This window comes from Ursus americanus, chromosome 22 (assembly GCF_024610735.1).
Source record: "Ursus americanus isolate L20-20 chromosome 22, mUrsAme1.1.p, whole genome shotgun sequence".
NCBI lineage: Eukaryota > Metazoa > Chordata > Mammalia > Carnivora > Ursidae > Ursus > Ursus americanus.
The window spans coordinates 12,303,863-12,323,840 of NC_142148.1; the positions used below are offsets into that span (position 1 = coordinate 12,303,863).

The following is a 19,978-nucleotide window of genomic DNA, read 5'->3' on the forward strand; positions in this document are numbered from 1 at the left end:
GGAGGGGGGACTCCCTCACCAGCCCCAGAAACAATTGTTTGGGGAGAAGGAAAAAAAAAGGCTGCTCTGAGGAAAAAACAAAACCTCTTGAAAGTCATTGTCTTCAGATGTCAAGTGTCAGCCCCTTGGAGAGGAGACCACATTCCACCCATTGTCCTGCCACAGACGGGCACAGGGACCCCAGGACGTCCCGCCGCCCCGCCCTACATCCTGGGGCCCCCGAGTGACTTGGTTTGCTTTGTCTGGGACATTCCGGCGGGAAATACCACCCAAAGCGGAGCCTGTTCCCAGCCGTCACCGTCCTGGTCACTTGAGGCTTTTCCTCGCAGCTGACCCCCCCCCAACAGGCCCCTGATGGGCTGGTGCTGACAATAAGGGCTGACACCCGTTTTGTGTTTTCTAGCGCATTTCATCTCAGCTCATCAAGGTGGGCACCGTGTGTGTGTGTGTGTGTGTGTGTGTGTGTGTGTGTGTGTGTGTGAGAGAGAGAGAGAGAGAGAGAGAGACAGCTTAGCAGGGTATAATTCACGGACCGTCTGATTTACCCACGTTTAGTGTGCAATACAGTGGTTTTTAGTATATTCACAGAGGTGTGCAGCCATCACCACCGTCTAATTTAAGGACATTTTTAGCAACCCCCCCAAAGAAATTCCACACCCATCAGCAGTTAGTCATTGTGTTTGTATCCCCATTTCGCAGGGAGAGAAACTGAGATGACAGAGGCTGTCCAGGGTCACAAGGCCAGTAAATGATGGAGCCTGGCTCTAGAGACGTTTCCTTCACTGTGATGTAATGCAGTGGTTCTTAACTGGGAGACATTTCGTCCCCCAGGGGAAATTGGGCAATATTTGGGGGCATTTCTTGTCACAACTGAGGGCAGGGTTTGTTACGCTGTTTAGCGGGCAGAGGCCAGGAATGCAGAACATCCCACCCTACACAGGACGCCCCCACAACAATGAATTACCTGTTCAGATTTCAGCTGAATGAAATCTGGGGATGACAAGCCCCACCAGAATCCTGCTCCGATGAGCCCAGCCTTCAGGAAAAAACACCGAGGGGCCCGAAGGAGGGGGAGAAGTTGGGGTGAGGATAGGAAGGATCTCAGACCACGTTACAGGTCTAGGGGCCAAGAACAAAGGGAGAGAAATTCCCAACAGTGTAGAAAGGACTTAGCAGGAATGAGATCTGTGTTCCATTAGTGATGCCTGCCCTGGGTGAGGGTGTGGGGACAGTGGGCTCTCAGTGGCCAGGTCTGCATCGAGGACTGGGATCTCATAGGCAAGTGCCCCTAGGCCCAGGTAGGAAGGTGAGTATAAGCAGCACGGCGGGTAGGGGAAAAGAGCAGCACTGGCCCTGGGTGAAGATGGGAGCTGCGGTGCTCCTGCAGCCGGCTGTGGCCCTCTGGGCATTTGAGACCTGTGGTCAGCTTTTCCAGAAGAAGCTAGGAACTGGGATTTTAATGGGAAATCTGGTATTGAGACCTAGGCCTGAATGTTCTCAAAGCCCACTGCTGGTCAGACGAAACGTGCCTGGGGGTCACCAGTTTGAGAGTGAGTTTTAGCTTAATAGCATGCAGGAGGCTCTGCGGGAATCATTGTTGAAAGAACGGCAGGTTGTCGGTGAGTTCAGGGAAGAGTGCAAGCCGGGCCCCAGCCCCGGGATGGGGTGGGGCCTGTGTGGGGAAAAGTGTTGCCTTTCCTCTGTCCCTCCCCTCCCCCTATTATTGCATCAGCCTGTTCACAACAGGTTGTAGCAACTTGGGTTTTGCTTCAACTGCAACTTCCTCCATGCTCAGGGATGGAGTGGTGCTGGGTGAGAACTGGACACCTTTTTTCAGGGCCTAGAAACTAGGTTGGGGGTAGGGCGAGTCTTTTCTAGATGATTTATGATTCCTCAAATAAACACAGATGATTTACCACGTGGTAGGCCCAATCCTGGGCTTTGGGGGTCCAGCGCTACCAGGTCAGGCAAACATGATTGCCTTCCTGGAGCTGACAGTCTGGCACGGTAGCTGAACAATAGGCTGATAAACGGACGCGCGTACCATCCACAGCGACTATGGAGAACACAGGTCAGGAGCAGGGACAGATAGTTTAGTTAGGATGGTCTTGGAAGGACCGAATGTGCCCCGGGGCCTTTGCACTGACAGTTCCCTCTACCTCGAATGCCTTTCCATCAGATAGCTGCACAGCTGCTACCTCACCTCAGTCCCCGAGTATCTGTCTCCTCAAATGCCATCTCATCAGAAAGGCTTTCCCTGACCATGTCTGTGAAATAGCTCCCCTACCCCCTCCCTCTGTGTTTCCTGATCCGGCTTTATTTTTACTCCCAGCACTCATCCCTCACTGCCATCGCATTTTAAAATGCGTGTGTAACTGGTCTTGCTGCTGCTCCACGAGGACAGAGATCGGGCTGATTCACTCAGTCACTGACATGTCATTGGCTGCTGGCACAGGGTCTGCCCGGTATATAGCAGCTGTGTCGTAAGTGTTGAGTAAATGGGTGACTGCAGGAATGAGCGAACACGCCCATAGCAGGGTCCTGTCCTGTGTGTCTCCAGGGCACACAGGGCGCCGGTAGTGCTGGTTCGCATGGAGAAGACTTGGTGATGGCTTTCTCCGCCGAGAATATAATCATCCCCAGGGTCCTGCTTCCTTTTGTGGCCCCCGGCCACTTCTTCCAGGTTCTTCCAGGAAGTCTTTGTAGTTGACAGAGTTTTTACCTGCATCATCTCGCTTAAACCTCAACTGCCTGTTTTTTTAGGCACGGACACAGAGTCAGAGAAGTAGGGTGACTCACTGAGGTCACGTGGTTGGCAGTTGACAGGGCAGGATGGTGAGGTGTGCCACTAGTGACGGGGATGTGGCGGCCCACTACAGTTTATAAAGCCTTTCTCTTTCTCGAAACTCCAGGAGACTTGGAAGCAGGCAGGCAATCACGGAACTGTTTTTATGGAAAACACAACTATCATAAGTGAAAATAATGTAGGACAAGTGTAAAAGTCCCTGGTGGATCGGAGGAGCTCTATAAATGGGGTTGATCCAATTCCAGAAGTTTCCTTAGGAAACACAGTGGGTTCGTATCTATCCACACCAGGGCTTGGGTTCCCAGAAGATACCCTGTAAGCTCAAGGTGGGGCTGTGGAGAATATTCTAGCTGATGCTTGACTGAGCACTTCCTGTGTACCAGGCACCACTCGAAGTGCTTGTTACCCGTGTTCGCTTCTGTAATCCTTAGTGTAATCCTCTGGACTCGTTCTTTCCCCATTTCATGGAGGAGGGAACTGAGGTAGAGAGAGGGTAAGTAATTTGCTCAAGGTTGCACAGCCTGCCAGTGGCAGAGCTGAGATTTGAGCCCGCTGACCCAAGCGCATTGTTTGCGCTTACATTGTATTTTGTTTTAGGTTCACCGGAGCCTATGATGTCAGTGGTTTTGTTATTCCCATTCGAATCACAGATGAGGCACAGAGAGGCGGAGCCCCTGGTGTAGGTCACACAGTAGCAGGTGGTGAAGGCAGGACCTGAATCAGGCGGCGGGTTCCAGCCCCTGAGCCTCAGCCACTTTATATACCGCTTCCCTGAGAGATGCAGGGTCCTTCCCGCATTTGAGGAGGGAGAGCAAAGAGCAGAGAGGGCTTTGGGGGGGGGGCGGCGAGGAGCATCTAGGAGGCGGTCCTGTCTCACGGGGAGTGTGTGTAGGTGCCCGGCCACGAGGCAGCCCCGGTACGAAACCGCTTCCAGGTCTGACTGGGGCCTGCCCGCGGTTCCGCAGCCCCCCCCCCCCCCCCCGGACTTCAGCCCTCCACCCCCTGCAAGATGTTGCCACTCATCACAGCATTTCCATGTTTTAGCAGCCAGGAAGGCTGTCCTGGTGCGGACCGGGAATGTCAGTCTGGCCTGGAGGGGCCTCTGTTAACCAGTCACCGTGCCCTCCTTCTTCAAAGGCTTCCCTCCTGCAGACAGGGCTGTTCCAGGTGTTTCCTCCCACCCCTCAGCAAGGCCCTAGACCCTCTTTGTTCTGGAGGCTGCATGGTGGCCCCCCAGCCAGACTCGCCACTGCCAGCCCCTGCAGTCCTGTGCCTGGTGGCTTCGTCCGGCCAGCAGAGCTGCAGGGCCCACCAAAGTGCCAGGGAATGAACACCGCCCCCCCCCAGCCCTCCAGGCAGGACTGGTGTATAAATGCCCCAGCTCCCTTGCTGCCTCCCTGCCCCAGGGTCACTCAGAAACACGCGTTCTGCACTGGCTCTCAGGGGGTCTCGAGGGCTGGAGCCCGTCGCCCACCCTGGCCACTTGCTTGCTCTCATGCCCTATAGTAGCTGCCCTCCCCACCCGGGCCCGCTTCTCCCCTCCCCTGCCTGTGTTTGCCGGAGCACCTCCCAGATCGACTACTTGCACTCAAATCCTTGTCCCGGCTGGCGTCTGCTTCTTGGGGCCCAGCCTCAGGACTCCCATCATGGCCCGTCTGCTAGAATATGCCCGCCGTCCACGCCCGCGGTGTTGTCTGCACAGCTCCGAGTAGAGCTGGTTGGTGTTGACGTTTGTAGACGTGTACATCAAGATTTATTCCTTGGACGACACGGTTTTCTTTTTGCATTTGGAGCCAATACTTGGATTTTTTAAGGTCTCCAGTGTTTTGTTTTTTAAAGATTTTATTTATTTATTTGAGAGAGGGAGACAGTGTGAGAGAGAGAGAGAGAGTGTGAACATGAGCAGGGGGGAACGGCAGAGGGAGGAGAAGCAGACTCCCCACTGAGCAGGGAGCCCCATGCGGGGCTTGATCCTAGGACCCAAGCCAAAGGCAGCCACTTAACCCATTGAGCTACTCAGGCATGCCAGGGTCTCCAGTGTTTCTGGTGGTCGGAAAATCCAGGCCTAGAGGCCAGGGGGAAAGGGCCTACTCTTGTTTAATATGGAATTAAAAGTGCCTGCCCCTTCCGTGGTCATTTATCGAGTACTTATTGGGCATCTCCTGTGTGCCTGGTGCCGAGCTGGATCCTGGGGGCTCTCAGTGTGGGGGTGGAGGGAGACACACAGGTTGACACATGGTGTTTATTTAATCCTTATGTGAGCATGTTGCAAGGCGAGGCCCTGTTACCCAGGCACAGAGCCTGGCCGGCTGACTGTAGGGCCCCCATGTGCAGATTTATGCCCTGGTTTCCTTTTCCCTAAAATGGGGATGCTCACAGCACACCTTGTAGGATTGTTCCCAAGGTCAAACAAGCTGGTCATCTTCAGGCACCTGCGAACCCACTTTTACTCCTCTGTGCCAGGCAACGATCTAGGCTTAGGAGTGGATGCTGTGTGAATAAGCCTCTGCTTTCCTGGTGTAGACATGGCAGGCAGTAAATGAGTGATAAGCAAGGAAATAGATATGTGTAGGTGGAGGTAAGTGCCGTAGGGCAGGAAGAGATGGGTGAGATAGAGCGAATGGAGGGCAAGAGTGAGCTGAGCTTCTGCTGCAAATGGGGTGGTAGGAGAAGGCCTCTTAGAAGTGACGTTTGATTCTAGATGGGAATGAATTCAGTGAGGAAGGGGCCCTGCGGATATCTGGAGACAGTCTTCCAGACAAAGGGCAAGTGCAAAGGCCCTGGGGTGGGATGGTGCCCTGTATGTTCATGGAACAGTATGGAGGCCTCAACTGTAGCTTATTTCTAGTGCTTACAAGAAGATATTAGTCTGTTAAAGCTACGGTACGATGCAACATTATTTGTGCTGCTTTATATAGTGACATGAATTTTATATACATATGCAGAATTCATCATGTGCTATGGGGGACGTGACATAGAGGAATAAGTGTGAAGTTGTAAAAGGAATGTTATTTTCTCTCAGTCCTGTCTGGTATATCTGTGAGTGAATGTGTAACCTTCCCTGACTATGATGTCTCTAATCTGAAAATTTGGGTATTTTGGGAAAGTTGTTCTGGGCAGTGGCTTTCTGCTCCTGGCACAGGCCCCACAAAAAGGGGCGAGGATGGCGTGTAGGAGGTGTCACTCTCAGCCTGGGTGGTGGTGGGGGCTCGAGTGGGGGGATGGTCTCTCCCCCCTGGCTGTGGAAGTGCCAGGCCAGCTCGTCGGGGGCAGGCGGAGATGGGCACCTTCCTGGGGGGCCTTGTGGCTTCCAGAGTCAACACACAGAAGGAGGGGTGTGCAGCTCAGAGGCTCACAGCAGAAGGAAAGCCTTCTCCTCTCCTGTTTGTCTGGCTCCTGCTCTCCGCCGGCGGGCACTGCCCTATTTGCACGGGGACACACGCCCTTCGGGAGGAGAATGCAGACTAGCCTCCTCGACGCTGAAGAAATGATAATTTGGGTGGGCAGGAGGGCCTGGTTTGTGTAGCCAACTCTTCTGCCCAAAATAAAAGAGAGAAAGAAAGAAAGAAAGAAAGAAAGAAAGAAAGAAAGAAAGAAAGAAAGAAGGAAAATACATTTATGTTAGAGAATGACTTGTGATTTGAAAGTGGCATGCTCATTTTGGAAATGTGGAAAAAAACAGAAATGAAGAAAGAAGAAAATTAAAATCACTTCTAATTCCATTCTCAGAATTAGGTTCCCTGGCTAGCGATAAAACCCCAGTAAGGGTTTTAATGAGATGGAAGTTTTCTTTCTTACTGAATTACAGGCAGTCCGGGGCAGATACACTGGCTCTTCTGTCCTTAGGGACATAGGCTTCTCTGTCACTGCTCCATCTTCTTCAGTATGGTTTCCACTTCATGGTACAAGGTGGCTGCTTGACCTCCAGGCATCACATTGGTTATCCAATCGGTAGGAAGGAGGAATAGCAGAAAAGAATCCTTGCCTGTTCTTCCCATCCCCAAGGATACCTCCAAGATGTTGTACCGGGTATGTGCACTTACAGTCCCTAGCCCAAACTTAGTCACACGGCCATACCTAGCTGTAAAGGAAGCTGGGAAATAGTCTTTATTCTAAAATCTTGGATTCTATTTAAAGGCGAGACCAGATATTGGGGGACAGCTACTAATGTTGGCCATATTCTCACACAGTTCAGGTTCTTTCCTTCCACACTTCTTTTTTCTGCGCTCATGTGGAGATGATTTATTTAACAAAAAATGAGATTATATTTTCTGTATTCTGTAACTTGTATTTTTCCCCCCACCGTCAGGGAACCATCAATAGCCTTTGTCCATACCATTAAATGGACTTCTGAAAAACCATTTCTAGCATGATCGTCCTTTGTGGAGATGGACAATTTATTTAACTGAACCCCAAGGGATAGAATTATAAATCAGATACTGAAGTTAAATCTCGATGTCACGTGTGAGATTTATTTTTTGCCATGGCATAAATGCCCGGAACTTGAACGGATAGAGCATAGAATTTGGGCATTCGAAGGAGTCAGTGGGCCTTTGAGGGGTCTCCCCAAACTCTGGCCTCTGTGGGGCTGCTGGGAGCAGGCCACGCAGCCCCCACTCTGCTGCTGGTTTTACTGTTTCATTGTTACTGCTTGGACTCGAGGGCCCTGCTTTTCTGTGACACGCTGCTTCCCTGGACACCCGGCCACCCAGACCGTGGTGGGGGATGGGTCCCCCCTTTCCTCTGTCCTTGCTGTAGTCCGGGGCTGCCCCGCCCCCCACCACCCCTCACTCCTGGCTGGTCCCCTGGCCCTCTCCGATTTCACCATATGTCTGGTGAGGTCACCCTGGCCACGGCAGGGATGTCCTTGGGGGGCAGCCGAGCCCCCCTTCCCCCAGTGATCAGGTTGCTGGCATCAGTCTCAGAGAGCCACTTGGAGGCCTCTTTCTATCCTTTTTATCTCCAGGGAGAGATTGATCCTCCCCAGGCTGTGGCTGCAGGTTCCAGACAGATGGCAGCTCCCCAGAGGCACCCCGAAGGGCAGCTGCTACCTGTTTTATGCTCGTGTGGTTTGTTGTCTGTAGTTCCTCACCGAGGATACATGTGTGTTGGGGGGGTAGGCTGGGGACTCATCACCGGACCAGACTGCCTGGGTTCAAGGCCCAGCTCTGCCACTTGCTAGCTAGGTGGCTTCGGGTAAGCTCTTTACTGTGCTGGGCCTCCGTTCCCTCCTCTGTAAAATGGGCACAGCAGTAATAGTACCTACCTGCTATTGTTGTCTGAGGATTAAAACACTTCGCGCAGCACTGGGCACATAATAGCGCCGAAGATGTGAGGGATGGTACTAATAAACAAGAGCAAACGTTTTATTATTGCTATTATTATTACTGTTACTATTCTAGTACTCCCAATTCTGTACCGGTTACTTCTGGAGCCTCTTCTGGGCCCCCTGCCTCGGTTTCTCTCCCTCTCCCACCTGTCCTCCACACCTTTGTTAAGCACCTGCTGTGGGCTGAGGACATGGCAGTGAACGAAACCGCCTTCTGCCCCGAGACAGCTCGCGCTCTACGGGGGAGATGCTGCCAGACAGGGCGGTACATACGTAACTCCGTCGATGAGGCCACTGCCGACAGTGACCAATTCAGGGGAGGGTGACAGGGTTCAGATGGCTGTGGGGAGCGTGGCGAGACTGTCCTTTCCCTGGGCCTAAGAGGAGACCTCTCTGAGCAAGCGTCTCCCCTGCTGGTCGAACGTCTGGGAAGAAAGCTCCCTGGCACAGAGCAGCCACTGCGGGGGGCTGGGGGGGACAGGCCCACTGCGTTCACGGGACAAGAGGGGACTAGCTCCCTGCAGCTGAGTGAGAGGGGCGGGAGGAGCCCTCATCCCGCAGCGTCTTGTCTTTCTGGGTTGTAGTAGGAGCCTCTTCTAAGGCAGGGCTTACTCTTCCTTGGCACTACTGACGCTTGGGGACCAGACACATCTCTTTGGGGCCCGTCGTGGTCACTGTAGGATGTCTAACGGCATCCGTGACCTCTGCCCAGTAGCACTCACATCCCTAGTGACAACCCCAGGTGCCTGCAGACATTGTCATCTCTTCTGAAGGGCACAGTCACTTCTGAGTTGGGAACCGCTGCTGCAAGGCAAGATGGGGCAGGTGTGAGCCGCACATCGGGAGACCTGGTTCCGATCCGTGTTTTATCCCTAACTTTTTGTTTGACCTCGGATTAGTGCCTCTCATGCTCCCTGGTTTCCTCCGTGCAGTAGGAGTTCTCTGGAGACGGCAAACACACAGCCCTGCTAGCCCCGCCATTGCCATAGCTGTGGCAGACGTCACTGATCGATCCTGCTGTGTCTGGGAGCCCTGGAGACACTTGGGCCCAAGGAGCAGCCTGTCTGGTCCTCTCTGAGCAGCAAGCAGGAGTCAGACAGTCCTGGGCTCGGGTTTGGCTCTGTTGATTTCTGGCTAGTTGACTTCTATTAGGTTACTTAGCCTCTGGGCCTCAGTTTTTCTCATCTGTAGAGTGGGACCAATATACCTACCCTGAAAGCTGATTGTGGGGTTCGAAATCAACTAATGATGGGACCGTGTGGGTCTCAGCACAAGTCTGGTACGTGAAAGAATGAGAGCACTTGGGTATTGTTCTGGGTGTGGAGTCGTGGGGACTCTCGTCCACTGCTGGTTGGAGTGTATGTGGGTACGGTCACATCAGAGAGCTGTTTGGTATTCACTTGTCAAGTTGAACATGTTTCTCACCTCGGGCCAACAATCTCACACCTGCGTACACATCTGGAGGGACTGGCACGCTCGTACCGCAGGAGACCCAGGTGAACTTGGGGGATCTGGAGCACCTGGGCCCCGTGGACCTACTACTCGTAGCTTTGTGTATTCGAAGGACATTTGAAACGACCTACACTTCTGCCCCATGTGAGTGGGTACTACACTTCTAAGTCATCAGCAACAAAGTGAACAACGCTGGGGGGGCAGGTGCACAGGTGGCTCACCTGTTTCTGCCGTGATTCTTTTCTTCCTGTTCCGCACTGAGGTTTGAGATTCACACGGTACATGGGGATACAATACACACTGATGAGGCTTTGCATATGCATTGGCCCGTGTAACCGCCGCGCAGATCAAGTAATAGAACATTTCCAGCACCTCCCAGGGCTCCCTGGTGCCCCTTCCCAGTCTGCACCTCCCCCAGATTTGATGAATTTCTTTTAGAAAATGGTCTCAAGCAAATTTGGGGTAATGCTAAGATTTGCCAAAGCTGAGTTTGTGGGTGTTGGTTGGCTTTTTCTCTGTCCTTTTCTAAATCCTTCACGTATTCCAGCATCATCGTCATTAAAAGCAGAGGGGGGCTTGGGCAGGTGTGGGGGCAGGGAGCCCGGCGGCATGGACACCACACGGACAGAGATGTCGGGGCCAGAGCAGAGTCTCAGGCAGCCCTGGGACTCCTGAGAATGGCCTCGTCTCTAAGTGAGGCTCCCGAGACAGACCTGCTTTTGGCCGAGTGTTCCAGAGCTGTCAAGGCTTGGGCCAGGAGTTGCCCCCGAGGGTCCCTCTAACCACCCCGCCCGCATGGAGGGCATTGGCACCGGCTAGAAAAGCCAGTTGTGCCTTGGGCAGCGCAAGGGGCTGGGCCCAGAGCCCCTGCCTATCCATTCTTTCCGGGTCACGAGCTGCCCATTGTCCCCATCACGCAGGCCCGTTTGCGGCTCCTCTGTGGGTGGCCCGAGAGGCCTCTCATTGTCCCAGCACAATAGGGGTAGCTTTGCTTGCTCCAAGAAACCAGGACAGGAAGCCCCAATCTAGGCCAGCACTCCCAGCTTCCTGCTGTCCCCAGCAGTGCTGGGCCAGCAGGCCTTTGTCTCCCTCCAGTCTCAGGAGGCTGGAGGCCGGCCTTCCCAGCAGCACCACTGCCCTACTGAAGCATCTTCTAGGAGCTCCTGTCCCCCGGCCCTGGCCCTTTAAAAGGAAAGGTCAGCAGGCTTCCAGTAGGCTCCTGCTGTGTGTCGGGCACATCCCATCCCTTCCTTTGATTGTTGAGTGCTTGCTGTGTCCCAGGAATACCGCTGGGAGCAAGACAGGCAAGCCCCCTGCCCTCATGGAGCTTTTATTCACTTTATCCTATTACATTCTGAAAGGTAGGGTGGTGTTGCTATGATCCCCCTATTTGGGAAGAGTAAAGCGAGACTCAGAGAGGTTAATGCATTTTCCTGAGTTTACACAGCAGGAAAAGGAGGATCTCTGGTTTAAACACAAACTGTCAGTTTCCAAACCTGGCCTTTATCGTTGGATTGGGGTAAAGGTTTCGTTCCAGCCATGCTCCCTTCTTATCTTGGCCTTTCCCTTAGGAGCTGATGTAGATTGCCTAACCTCACTCTTTGCATCTGTCGAATGGATTTTTAATGCAAGATGGGAAGGTGGGGAGTGTATGAAGACAAGGAGGGCTTCCTGGAGGAGGTGACATTTGAGCTAAGTCCTGATGGATGATAAGGAGCTGGCCCATGGCAGAGCCAGGGAGAATATTCTGCTAGTAAGAGCAGCATGTGCCAAGGTCCTAGAGGCAGGAATGTCTCCTGGCAGGTGGAAGAAATAGAATGATGGTGGGGCTGAAGATTATTGAGGTGTGGAGTGATGGAGTGCTGGAAAGTGCTGAGAGATTGGCTAGGACAAGATCATGGGGGCCTTATGGGCTGTGGAAGGATTTGTTTGTTTGTTTCTTTAAGTGTAGTCGGAAGCCATGGAGAATTTTAAGCTGTGGATTGACAGGATCTGATTTACATATTTAATAGGATTCTTCTGGTAGCGTGTGGAGAGAGGACTTTGGGGGGCAATGAGGGGGAGCAGGGAGGAGTGATTGCATTAGTCTAGAGGTGCCTTGGACTGGGGCAGGGATGGCCATGGAGGTGGAGAGAAGAGGTTGGATTTTTTTTTTTAAGATCTATTTATTTATTTGAGAGAGAGAGACAGAGAGGGTGCACACGCAAGCAGGCGGAAGGGCAGAGGGAGAGTGAGAGTCTTCAAGCAGACTCCCCACTGAGCACAGAGCCTGACGTGGGGCTCGATCCCACGACTCATGAGATCATGAGCTGAGTGGAAACCAAGGGTTGGATGACCAGCCCACTGAGCCACCCTGGTGCCCCCAAGGTTGGATTTTTAATACCTGTTGAAGGTAAAGCTGATAGAATTTTCTAATGGATAGAAGTGGGGTGCCAGAGAGGGGGGTGGCAGGTGACTGGGACGACTGGGGGGTTTCTGCTGGAGCCCCCGGCAGGCAGCGGTGCTGTCAGTCGGGCTGGGAAGAGCTTGGGTGGTTTGGGTTGGGAGGGAGGATCGGGAACTAGGTTTCGGATGCCCCTTGGCATCCGGGTGGAATATATGGAGTCTTCAGGGGAGAAGTCCAGGCTGGGGACATAAAAATGGGCTGAGGGGACTGGTGGATACGCTGTGCCTGGCTCTGTGTCCTTACTTTCCTCCCCGTGACCCACGACACGAGGCACCAGTGCATCAGCCCCTTGGAGACCTGAGCCTGCGGTGGCTGGCGCCCTGCGACAGCCACTGACATCCACTGGGTGATGGAAAAGGATCTGACAGCCGTCTGTGGAAGGCCAGCCTCCTCTTGGCCTGCCTGCCCTTGCTTTCCTCCGTCCTGGGCTGTCCCCTCTGTGTCCCCGCCACTTGGAGATCTCTCCAGACAAGCATGGGCACACGCGACACATTCTTCATTAACCTGCAGCCAGCTCTGCAGCGGGGACCCCGCGCAGATCCCCTTTGCTATAATCAGCTGTGGCAGGGAGGGCAGCCGACGGGCCACCACAGCTCCTCATGGCCCTGTGGCCGTGACAGGACCATGAAGTCGTTTTCACAGGGGATGTCCTATAGCTGATGCCAGGTCAGCCTGGGTCCGAGTCCTCCAGTGGGGGCAGACCAGGCAGAGTTTGCCGTGTGGGACCGGCCTCAGTCTCCCTTGGGTGCGTCTCCCCACCCCCCACGTTCTTATCAGTAGTCTTTCCACCACCCGCTGTGTCCCACCCACATGAGGGCCAGGCCACCGTCCTTTGTCATTTCTCATCAGCATGACTGCACCCCTCCATTCTGGTGTCCCCCTCCCGTCATGCTCAACCCTAAAATCCTGTTCTTCACAAAAATGACCAGTATTTTAAAACTGGGAGACTTTGCTAAAAAAAACAAAAACAAACCAAAAAACCACTTTATTTCTGGCTTCTGTTGAAAAAAAATTCCAGAACACCTGGTGGTACTGGGCCCGCCACCTTCCCACCTGACCACACTTGGAAGGGAGAAGCGGCCACCCCCCCCACCTTTGATGGAACGTGCTTACCAGCTCCTCGCAGTCCCCAGCACCCCCCCTTCATTGGCATCTGTCACCTCACAGAGGACAGAGATGATTTCTCCGTTCTGAGCCCCTGAAAAAAGTGGCAGGACAACTGTGGTCCGTCCATACAGCAGGATCCTGGGCAGCTGTAAAAAAGAATGAGGATGCTCCCAGTGGAGGATAGGAAGGGTCTCTAAACAGGATTAAGTGGGAAAAGCAGGTGCTGCCTGTCCTGGGTATGCTGCTATTTTTTTGGTGTGTAAAAAAGGGGAAAAATAAGAATACGTGTGTGTGTGTGTGTGTGTGTGTATAAGTCTATCAATTCCCATGTGTCATTTTTGCATGAAGATTCTCTGGAAGGGTACCCAAGACACCAGGAGCTGTGGTTTCCCTGGGGGGTGGGGAGGGACTAGATGCCCTAGGGCCCAGGGTGTAGGAGAGAAGCTTCTCGTATTTTTGACTCTTTATATTTTTGACTTTTGAACCATGTGAATGTGTTATTATTAAGAAGTTAATTTTTTGAAAAAGGAAAAAAAAAAAAAAGAAGGGAAATGAATTATAGCCTGAGAGAGACCCATGGGCGAGGAAGCAGATGGGGGCGCGTCTCCCAGAAGGCAAGGCTTTGCCGTGTTCCCTGCACAGGGCCTGGGCCAGGAGATGCTCAGTCAACATTTGTTGACCGAAGGGGGTGAGGGATATTCCAGTGTGTTTCATGCAGAAGCCGGGTAGGTTTTTCCTTTCCCCGGGAGATCGGGGACCTGGATGCTCACGTCTCCCTGCTTCTCTTCCCCTAGGCATTCCTGCATCGCATCCGGCAGAACGTGGCGGACTCAGTGGAGAAGGGCCTCACGGAGGAGAACGTCAAGGTGCGGACCGCTGAGCCAGCCCCTTTGCACACTGTGCTGCTGCTGGAGGAGCGAGGCTCAGAGGGCAGAGTGGGAGGCGCGCCCACCCTGCGGGCAGCTGGCTTTGCCTTCCTACAGCTTGCTCCTGCAGCCTCTGGGGGCTCCGTGCTTGGCGGATGTCAGGAGGACTCAGCCAGCTCGAGACTTTGTCTCCTTGCTCACCATGGCCATCCTGTCTTCCAGACTTCTCTGTGCCAGGGCCCCCTGGCATGGAGCCAGCGGAAAATCCCTTCCCAAGCGCCCCTGGGAGCCTGGCACCTCCAGCTGCCCTCTTGGCAGCCCTGGCCTGTGCCCCTGCACTGGGCATTGAGTGTCGAGGCAGGGCGGTTGAGTAATTGGGTCCGGCCTTCGTCTTGGCTGTGGCTCTGGGGAGTTTCGGGAGGACGTCAATAGGCCCTCTGTGTGCATAGCGGGGGCCCCTGCACTCCCCGGGCCTGGCTTTCTAGCGTGACCTCACTCTCTGGGAAGCCGCCTTTAGTTCTCGGGGCTCCGCGGTCCTGGTCCAGAGGGAGAGCGGGGGCAGGGTGGGGTGGGCGTCAGAGGTGACTGGCATGTACTGCACACGAAGGACTTGGTCCAACAGGATGTTCCCCCCACATGTCTCGGTTAGTCTGGACAGGGACCTTACAGTGGATAATTCTGAGTCCAGATTTTTGATAAGAAAGCTAAGGCTTTAGATGTAAAGAGACCTGCTCGGGTCTCGCTGCCTGGCTGGTTCCTGATAGCGCTGGGATTTAAGTACTTTAGGCATGCACGTATTCTTCCGTTCAGCAAATATTTTCTGAGGACCTGCTGTTTATTTATTACGTGTATTTCTCACAATTTATTTCTTTTTTGCAATTTAACAGTTATTAGAATTTTAAATTATAATTTATTACAGTTTTTTAAGAAACTTTTTGAATAAGCTATGACTCACAGTAAAGAGTGCATCCTAAGTGTTAAAACGTGATGCAGTTTCACATGTGAACACACCTGCGAACAGGACCACAGTGAAGACGGGGCATTTCCCGCCCCCGTAGGCTCCTCTGTGTTCCCCTCCCCATAAATGCCCACTCCCCAAAGGTAAACCACTGATCAGTTTTGCCTGTTTGTGAACTTTATGAAAAGTGAGCCCTTTCACATCTAGTGCCTTTTGCCCACTGGTATGTGTGTGAGATTTGCCCACGTCGTTATGTGTGGCTATGATTCAGTCTCTTCAGTTGCTAGGTCGTGATCCATAGTTCGAACGTCCTGTAAATTACCATCCGTTCTCCTGCCGACAGATATTTGAGTTATTTCCAGTTCCGGGCTTTTAGGACCATTCTTACATATGCCATTTGGTGGACACAGGCACTCGTTTCTTTTGGGAGACAGATATTTATTTTGAAATTTTGCCGCCGTCCCTTGGAGGAAGTATGGCACTAGGTTCTATCCTACCTGTCTTTAACATAAGCCGATTCAACCATGTGAACTGGAAAGGATGAGAGAGAGAAGCGTAACCAGAGAACACACGTGATTCTTCCAGCCACCTGCCTGATGAGTGTCCCCCCAGGGCGAGGCGGAGGAGCAAGACACTCCCTGGCCCTCTCAAAGCGCAGCCACTGAGGAATGGTCTCCACCCCTCTGCCTTCCCTGCCCACCCTCAGGCCATCTCCCTCTGCAGACTTTCTGGTGCATTCCAAAAGTCAGTGGGGTTGGTCTTCGTTCCTTGAGGTCTTCAACTCAGATGTCACCTTCTCAGAGTGACTGTCCCTGGCCCTCTGCCCCACCCTGGGACTCCCTTCCTGTTTTACTTTTGTCTTTAGTGCTTCTGACCCCCTGGAATATTCTGTTCTTGTTCTTTGTTGTCTGTTCCCTTCCATTCCAATGTCACCTCCGTGGAGGCATGTACTTGTCTGTTCCCTGCTGTATCCCCCAGGGTCTCTAACAGTGCCTGGCATACAGCAGGCGCTCAGTCAGTATTTGCTGAACAAATGAATGAGGAAGAAAACCTAGAGGGAACCAGAAACCAGGAGTAACACCGTTACCCCTGCTGCGAGCCCCAGTGAGATGGCTGGGGGGAGGGACTCCTCACTGGATTCATTGTGCTGTGTTTTAGTTTTTGAACCCTGGGGGTACCTTCTTCAAAATTAAATTAAAAAAATGCACCTCTTTTTTAAAAAAGAAGGAATAAAGAATTTATGCAGTTCAAAAGGACCTTAAGTAAGTACGTGAAATTCTTCCTAGTTCCTTTTCCCAGAAGTCCCTGCAGTCACCAGCTTGACTCTTCATTCAGATAGTCTCTGCTTTTGCCAGTCTAGAGAGGAATGGCCTTTTTAAAAAAAATTTAAATTTAAATTTATTTTTTTAAAGATTTTATTTATTTGAGGTTGGGGGTGGGGACTGAGCGGGGGCAGAGCGAGAGGGAGAAGCAGACTCTGCACTGAGCAGAGAACCCGATGCTGGGCTCGATCCCACAATCCTGAGATTATGACCTGAGCCGAAGACAGATACTTAACCAACGCCACCCAGGCTCCCCCCACATCCCCCCCCCCTTTTTTCTTTTTCATCAACAAAAATGGGCCCATGCTGGAATCTTGCTCGGCACCATGATTGTCCCCCCACTTGCTAATGTATATTCAGAATCATTCCAGGATCCCGTACCCATATATACAGAGCTACAGATTCTTTCTATAGGCCGCATAGTATTTCCGCATGTAGAGTTTATTCAATTATAACCACTCCAGTTTATTTAACTATTTGACGAGTCCCCCTTTGGACATCTGCCTTTTCCCCCAGTTTTTTGCTTTTGCCAATAAGGCTGTAGCATGTCCTTGTCTATCCACCAGGCTCTTCACCTTGGAATTATTAACACTTTGGGCTGGATGATTCTTTGCTGGGGGGCTGTCCGTGTATTGTAGGGTGTTTCACAGCATCCGTAGCCTCTACCTAGCAGATGCCGGTAGCATCCTTCCCCACCGTTTGTGATGACCACAGATGTCCCTAGACACTGGCAGACGTCCCCTGGGGGACACAGTTGTCCCTGTTTGGAGACCACTGATTGACAGGCTAAATTCTAAAATGGAGAATTGGTGGGTCAGATTATGCATTTCAAACTTTGTAGATTCACATGGGGAAAAAGGCACTCATGTTATATATTGTTTGTGCATGCTAACGCAAGGATATTTTGGACATCCTTCCCTACTGTATTTTCTTCTGCCACATAATTTTAATAGGTGCGTGGAAGTACCCCCATCGTTTTAAAAATCAGCCTTATGATTGGACACGCTGGTTGTCTGGCCACGATGAAAACCGTGATGAATGTCTTAATAGAAAATTCTCTGCATGCTGCGTGTGAACCTCAGTTTCGCTGCTTACTGGACTGTGTGACCTTGAGAATGTTAATTCACTTTGGGTCCCTGCTCTTCGTCTATAAATGAGGAATGACAGTAGTTTCTACCTCACGGGGTTACAGTGAGCATTAGGGCCATCAATGCACGTAAAGTTCTTAGCACAGGATTGGGCATTAATCCTGCATCATAAACGTTGGCCATATTTTGTTTTAGCATTATTTTTATTAATGGGGTAAACTGACTCCAGTGTATCAGAGTGCCTGTTGCGTTACAGCCTCATCCGCACTGGGGGTTTTGGTTTTGTTTGTTTGTTTGTTTGTGTTTTGCTTGCTTTTGCTCTCCCTCTGTGCCCTGATTGATGTGATCCTTTGGCCTCCCTTTTCCTCGCAGGTGCTGTTCTCGAACATCGAAGACATCTTGGAAGTTCATAAGGATTTCTTGGCTGCCTTGGAGTACTGTTTACATCCCGAGCCTCAGTCTCAGCACGAACTTGGGAATGTTTTTTTAAAATTTGTGAGTACCATGGCCCAGCCTCTGTCGGAGCCTGCGGCTTTGGGGAAGTGGGCTTCTTCCCCAGCTTCCTCAGCAGGCCTGTGTGGGAGATGGAGCGGCAGGTGGCAGGCAGGCCCAGCCTCTGCCCCCGGGAGCAACGGGAAGCAGTTCAGGCCCAGCAGACTAGTGGTATTCTGAGTGGGCTCTCCCTCCCCTCAGTGCCACGTAGAGTGTGGCTCCCTTTCCCTGGGGGCTCCTTGCTGAATGCCTGTGTCCTGGGGTTCCCATGACCTCCTGGTTTGGCAGGGCCCTTCTGCCGCAGAGTGACCGACAGGGGTAGTCAGTGCCAAGAGGGAGGCCTTGGGTCAGACAGACCTGGGTGTGAGTCCCCGCTCAGCCAGCCCCTGGCCCATGAGGGTGTCTTAGGGTCCCACTTCACCTGCTGGTCCAAGAGGCTGATGCTCTTCCTAATAGCCTCTGTCTTCCTGCAGGATTGCCAAGTGGCTTGGAATAGTGAGGGGATGGCTGGAGGAAGGAGGGGGTGGGCACCCGAAAACCCAAGCACTAACTACCGAGTTGATCGCAAACTTTGTGCTGGGCACTGTTTGCAGTGCTTTACATATTTTCATTCATTAAAACTTCACAACAGCCGGGGCGCCTGGGTAGCGCAGTCGTTAAAGCGTTTGCCTTCGGCTCAGGGCATGATCCCGGCGTTCCGGGATCGAGTCCCACATCGGGTTCCTCCGCTGGGAGCCTGCTTCTTCCTCTCCCACTCCCCCTGCTGTTCTCCCTCTCTTGCTGGCTGTCTCTAGTCACATAAATAAATAAAAAATCTTTAAAAAAAAAAAACAAAAAAAACAACTTCACAACAGCCTTCAACAGTGTGTACTGTTACCGTTCTCACTTTGGAAATAGGGGAACTGAGACCCAGAGAGGGTAAGTCCTAATGCAAGCTTTCACAACCCGAGAGCGTTGGACCCTGGATTTGGAGCCACTGTAATCTGGCCCCAGGGCTTATGTTTTTCACCATCTTATATGATAAGTCTCCTGAAATACATGGTAAACATCTACTGTGTGCCAGGCACTGTACTTGGCTCTGAGGATGCTGCCCTGAATAAGACGGGCTCGTGCATGCTGCCCTGAGGCTCAGAGGCTGGAGAAATGGAGGAGGCCATTTCAGATGGTGACGCGGGCTGTGAAGAATATAAAGTACAGATGTGGCAACCAGTGACTCTGCTCGAGGTTGTTTGAAGTTGGGAAGTCAGGGACAGGGTTGCTAGACTGGGCCAAAAAGAGCACCCAGGATATCTGAGTAAATGTGGTAAATGACAGATTAATTTTTTAGCATAAATATGTCTCATACACTATTTGGGACGTACTTATACTAAGAAATGCTTTGTTGTTCATCTGAAATTTTGAACTCAACACAGTGTCTTGTGTTTTATCTGGCAACGCTGGTCAGGGCAGGCCTCTGGAACGTGGTGAAATGGAATGATCTTGGGGAGGGACATTCCAGAGGGAGAGATTAGCAAGGACAGAGGCCCCAGACTTGGGAACAGGCATGTCCCCAGGAGGAAGGCAGGCACCCGGTGTGGCCGGAGCAGAGTGAGTGACGGAGGGAATGCAGGGATGCCATGGGGGCAGATCCCACAGGGATCTTATTCTAAGATTTTTAGCAGGGAGCTCATGTGGTCCACACATCCCGAGCTGTGTGAATAGGCGGATGAAAAGTTGGGGAAACCCTTGCAAAAGCGAGACCTGGATCTCTTGCTCGCCTCCGTGCTGGGGGAGATGTCTACATGGCCAGCTCCTTCCCTTCTCTGTCTCAGTCTTTTTGGTTGTGAAGTGAGTGGTTTGGAGCAGATGGTCTCCGTGGAGTATGTGTCACTCCCTGGGTAACTGTGGACAGCAGCCATCACCTCTGACAATCCTTGAGGCCTCCCCGGGGGCTCGACCCTCTTCCCCAGCTGTCCCTAGCTGGCACCTGTCCACTTCTCCTCCTTCACAGCCCAAACCCACAGCCACACGTTCCCCACCCACCACATCTGTGTGTGCACAACTGCTTGTCCGTTTCTTCTTGGCACAACAATCAAAGCCCCATGTGGGGCCCCTAGGAGGAAATTGAACACT

The 19,978-nt window shown here is 52.3% G+C and overlaps 1 protein-coding gene across 1 annotated transcript in view; it reads left to right on the forward strand.

Moving 5' to 3' along the window:
• Window positions 1-19,978, forward strand: part of PREX1 (phosphatidylinositol-3,4,5-trisphosphate dependent Rac exchange factor 1) — a 174,615-nt gene that overhangs the window by 59,495 nt on the left and 95,142 nt on the right. Inside the window, exons 2-3 of the mRNA XM_087853518.1 lie at window positions 13,935-14,006; window positions 17,747-17,869. Coding sequence (XP_087709644.1) covers window positions 13,935-14,006; window positions 17,747-17,869 — 195 coding nt within the window. The remainder of the gene's footprint in view (window positions 1-13,934; window positions 14,007-17,746; window positions 17,870-19,978) is intronic.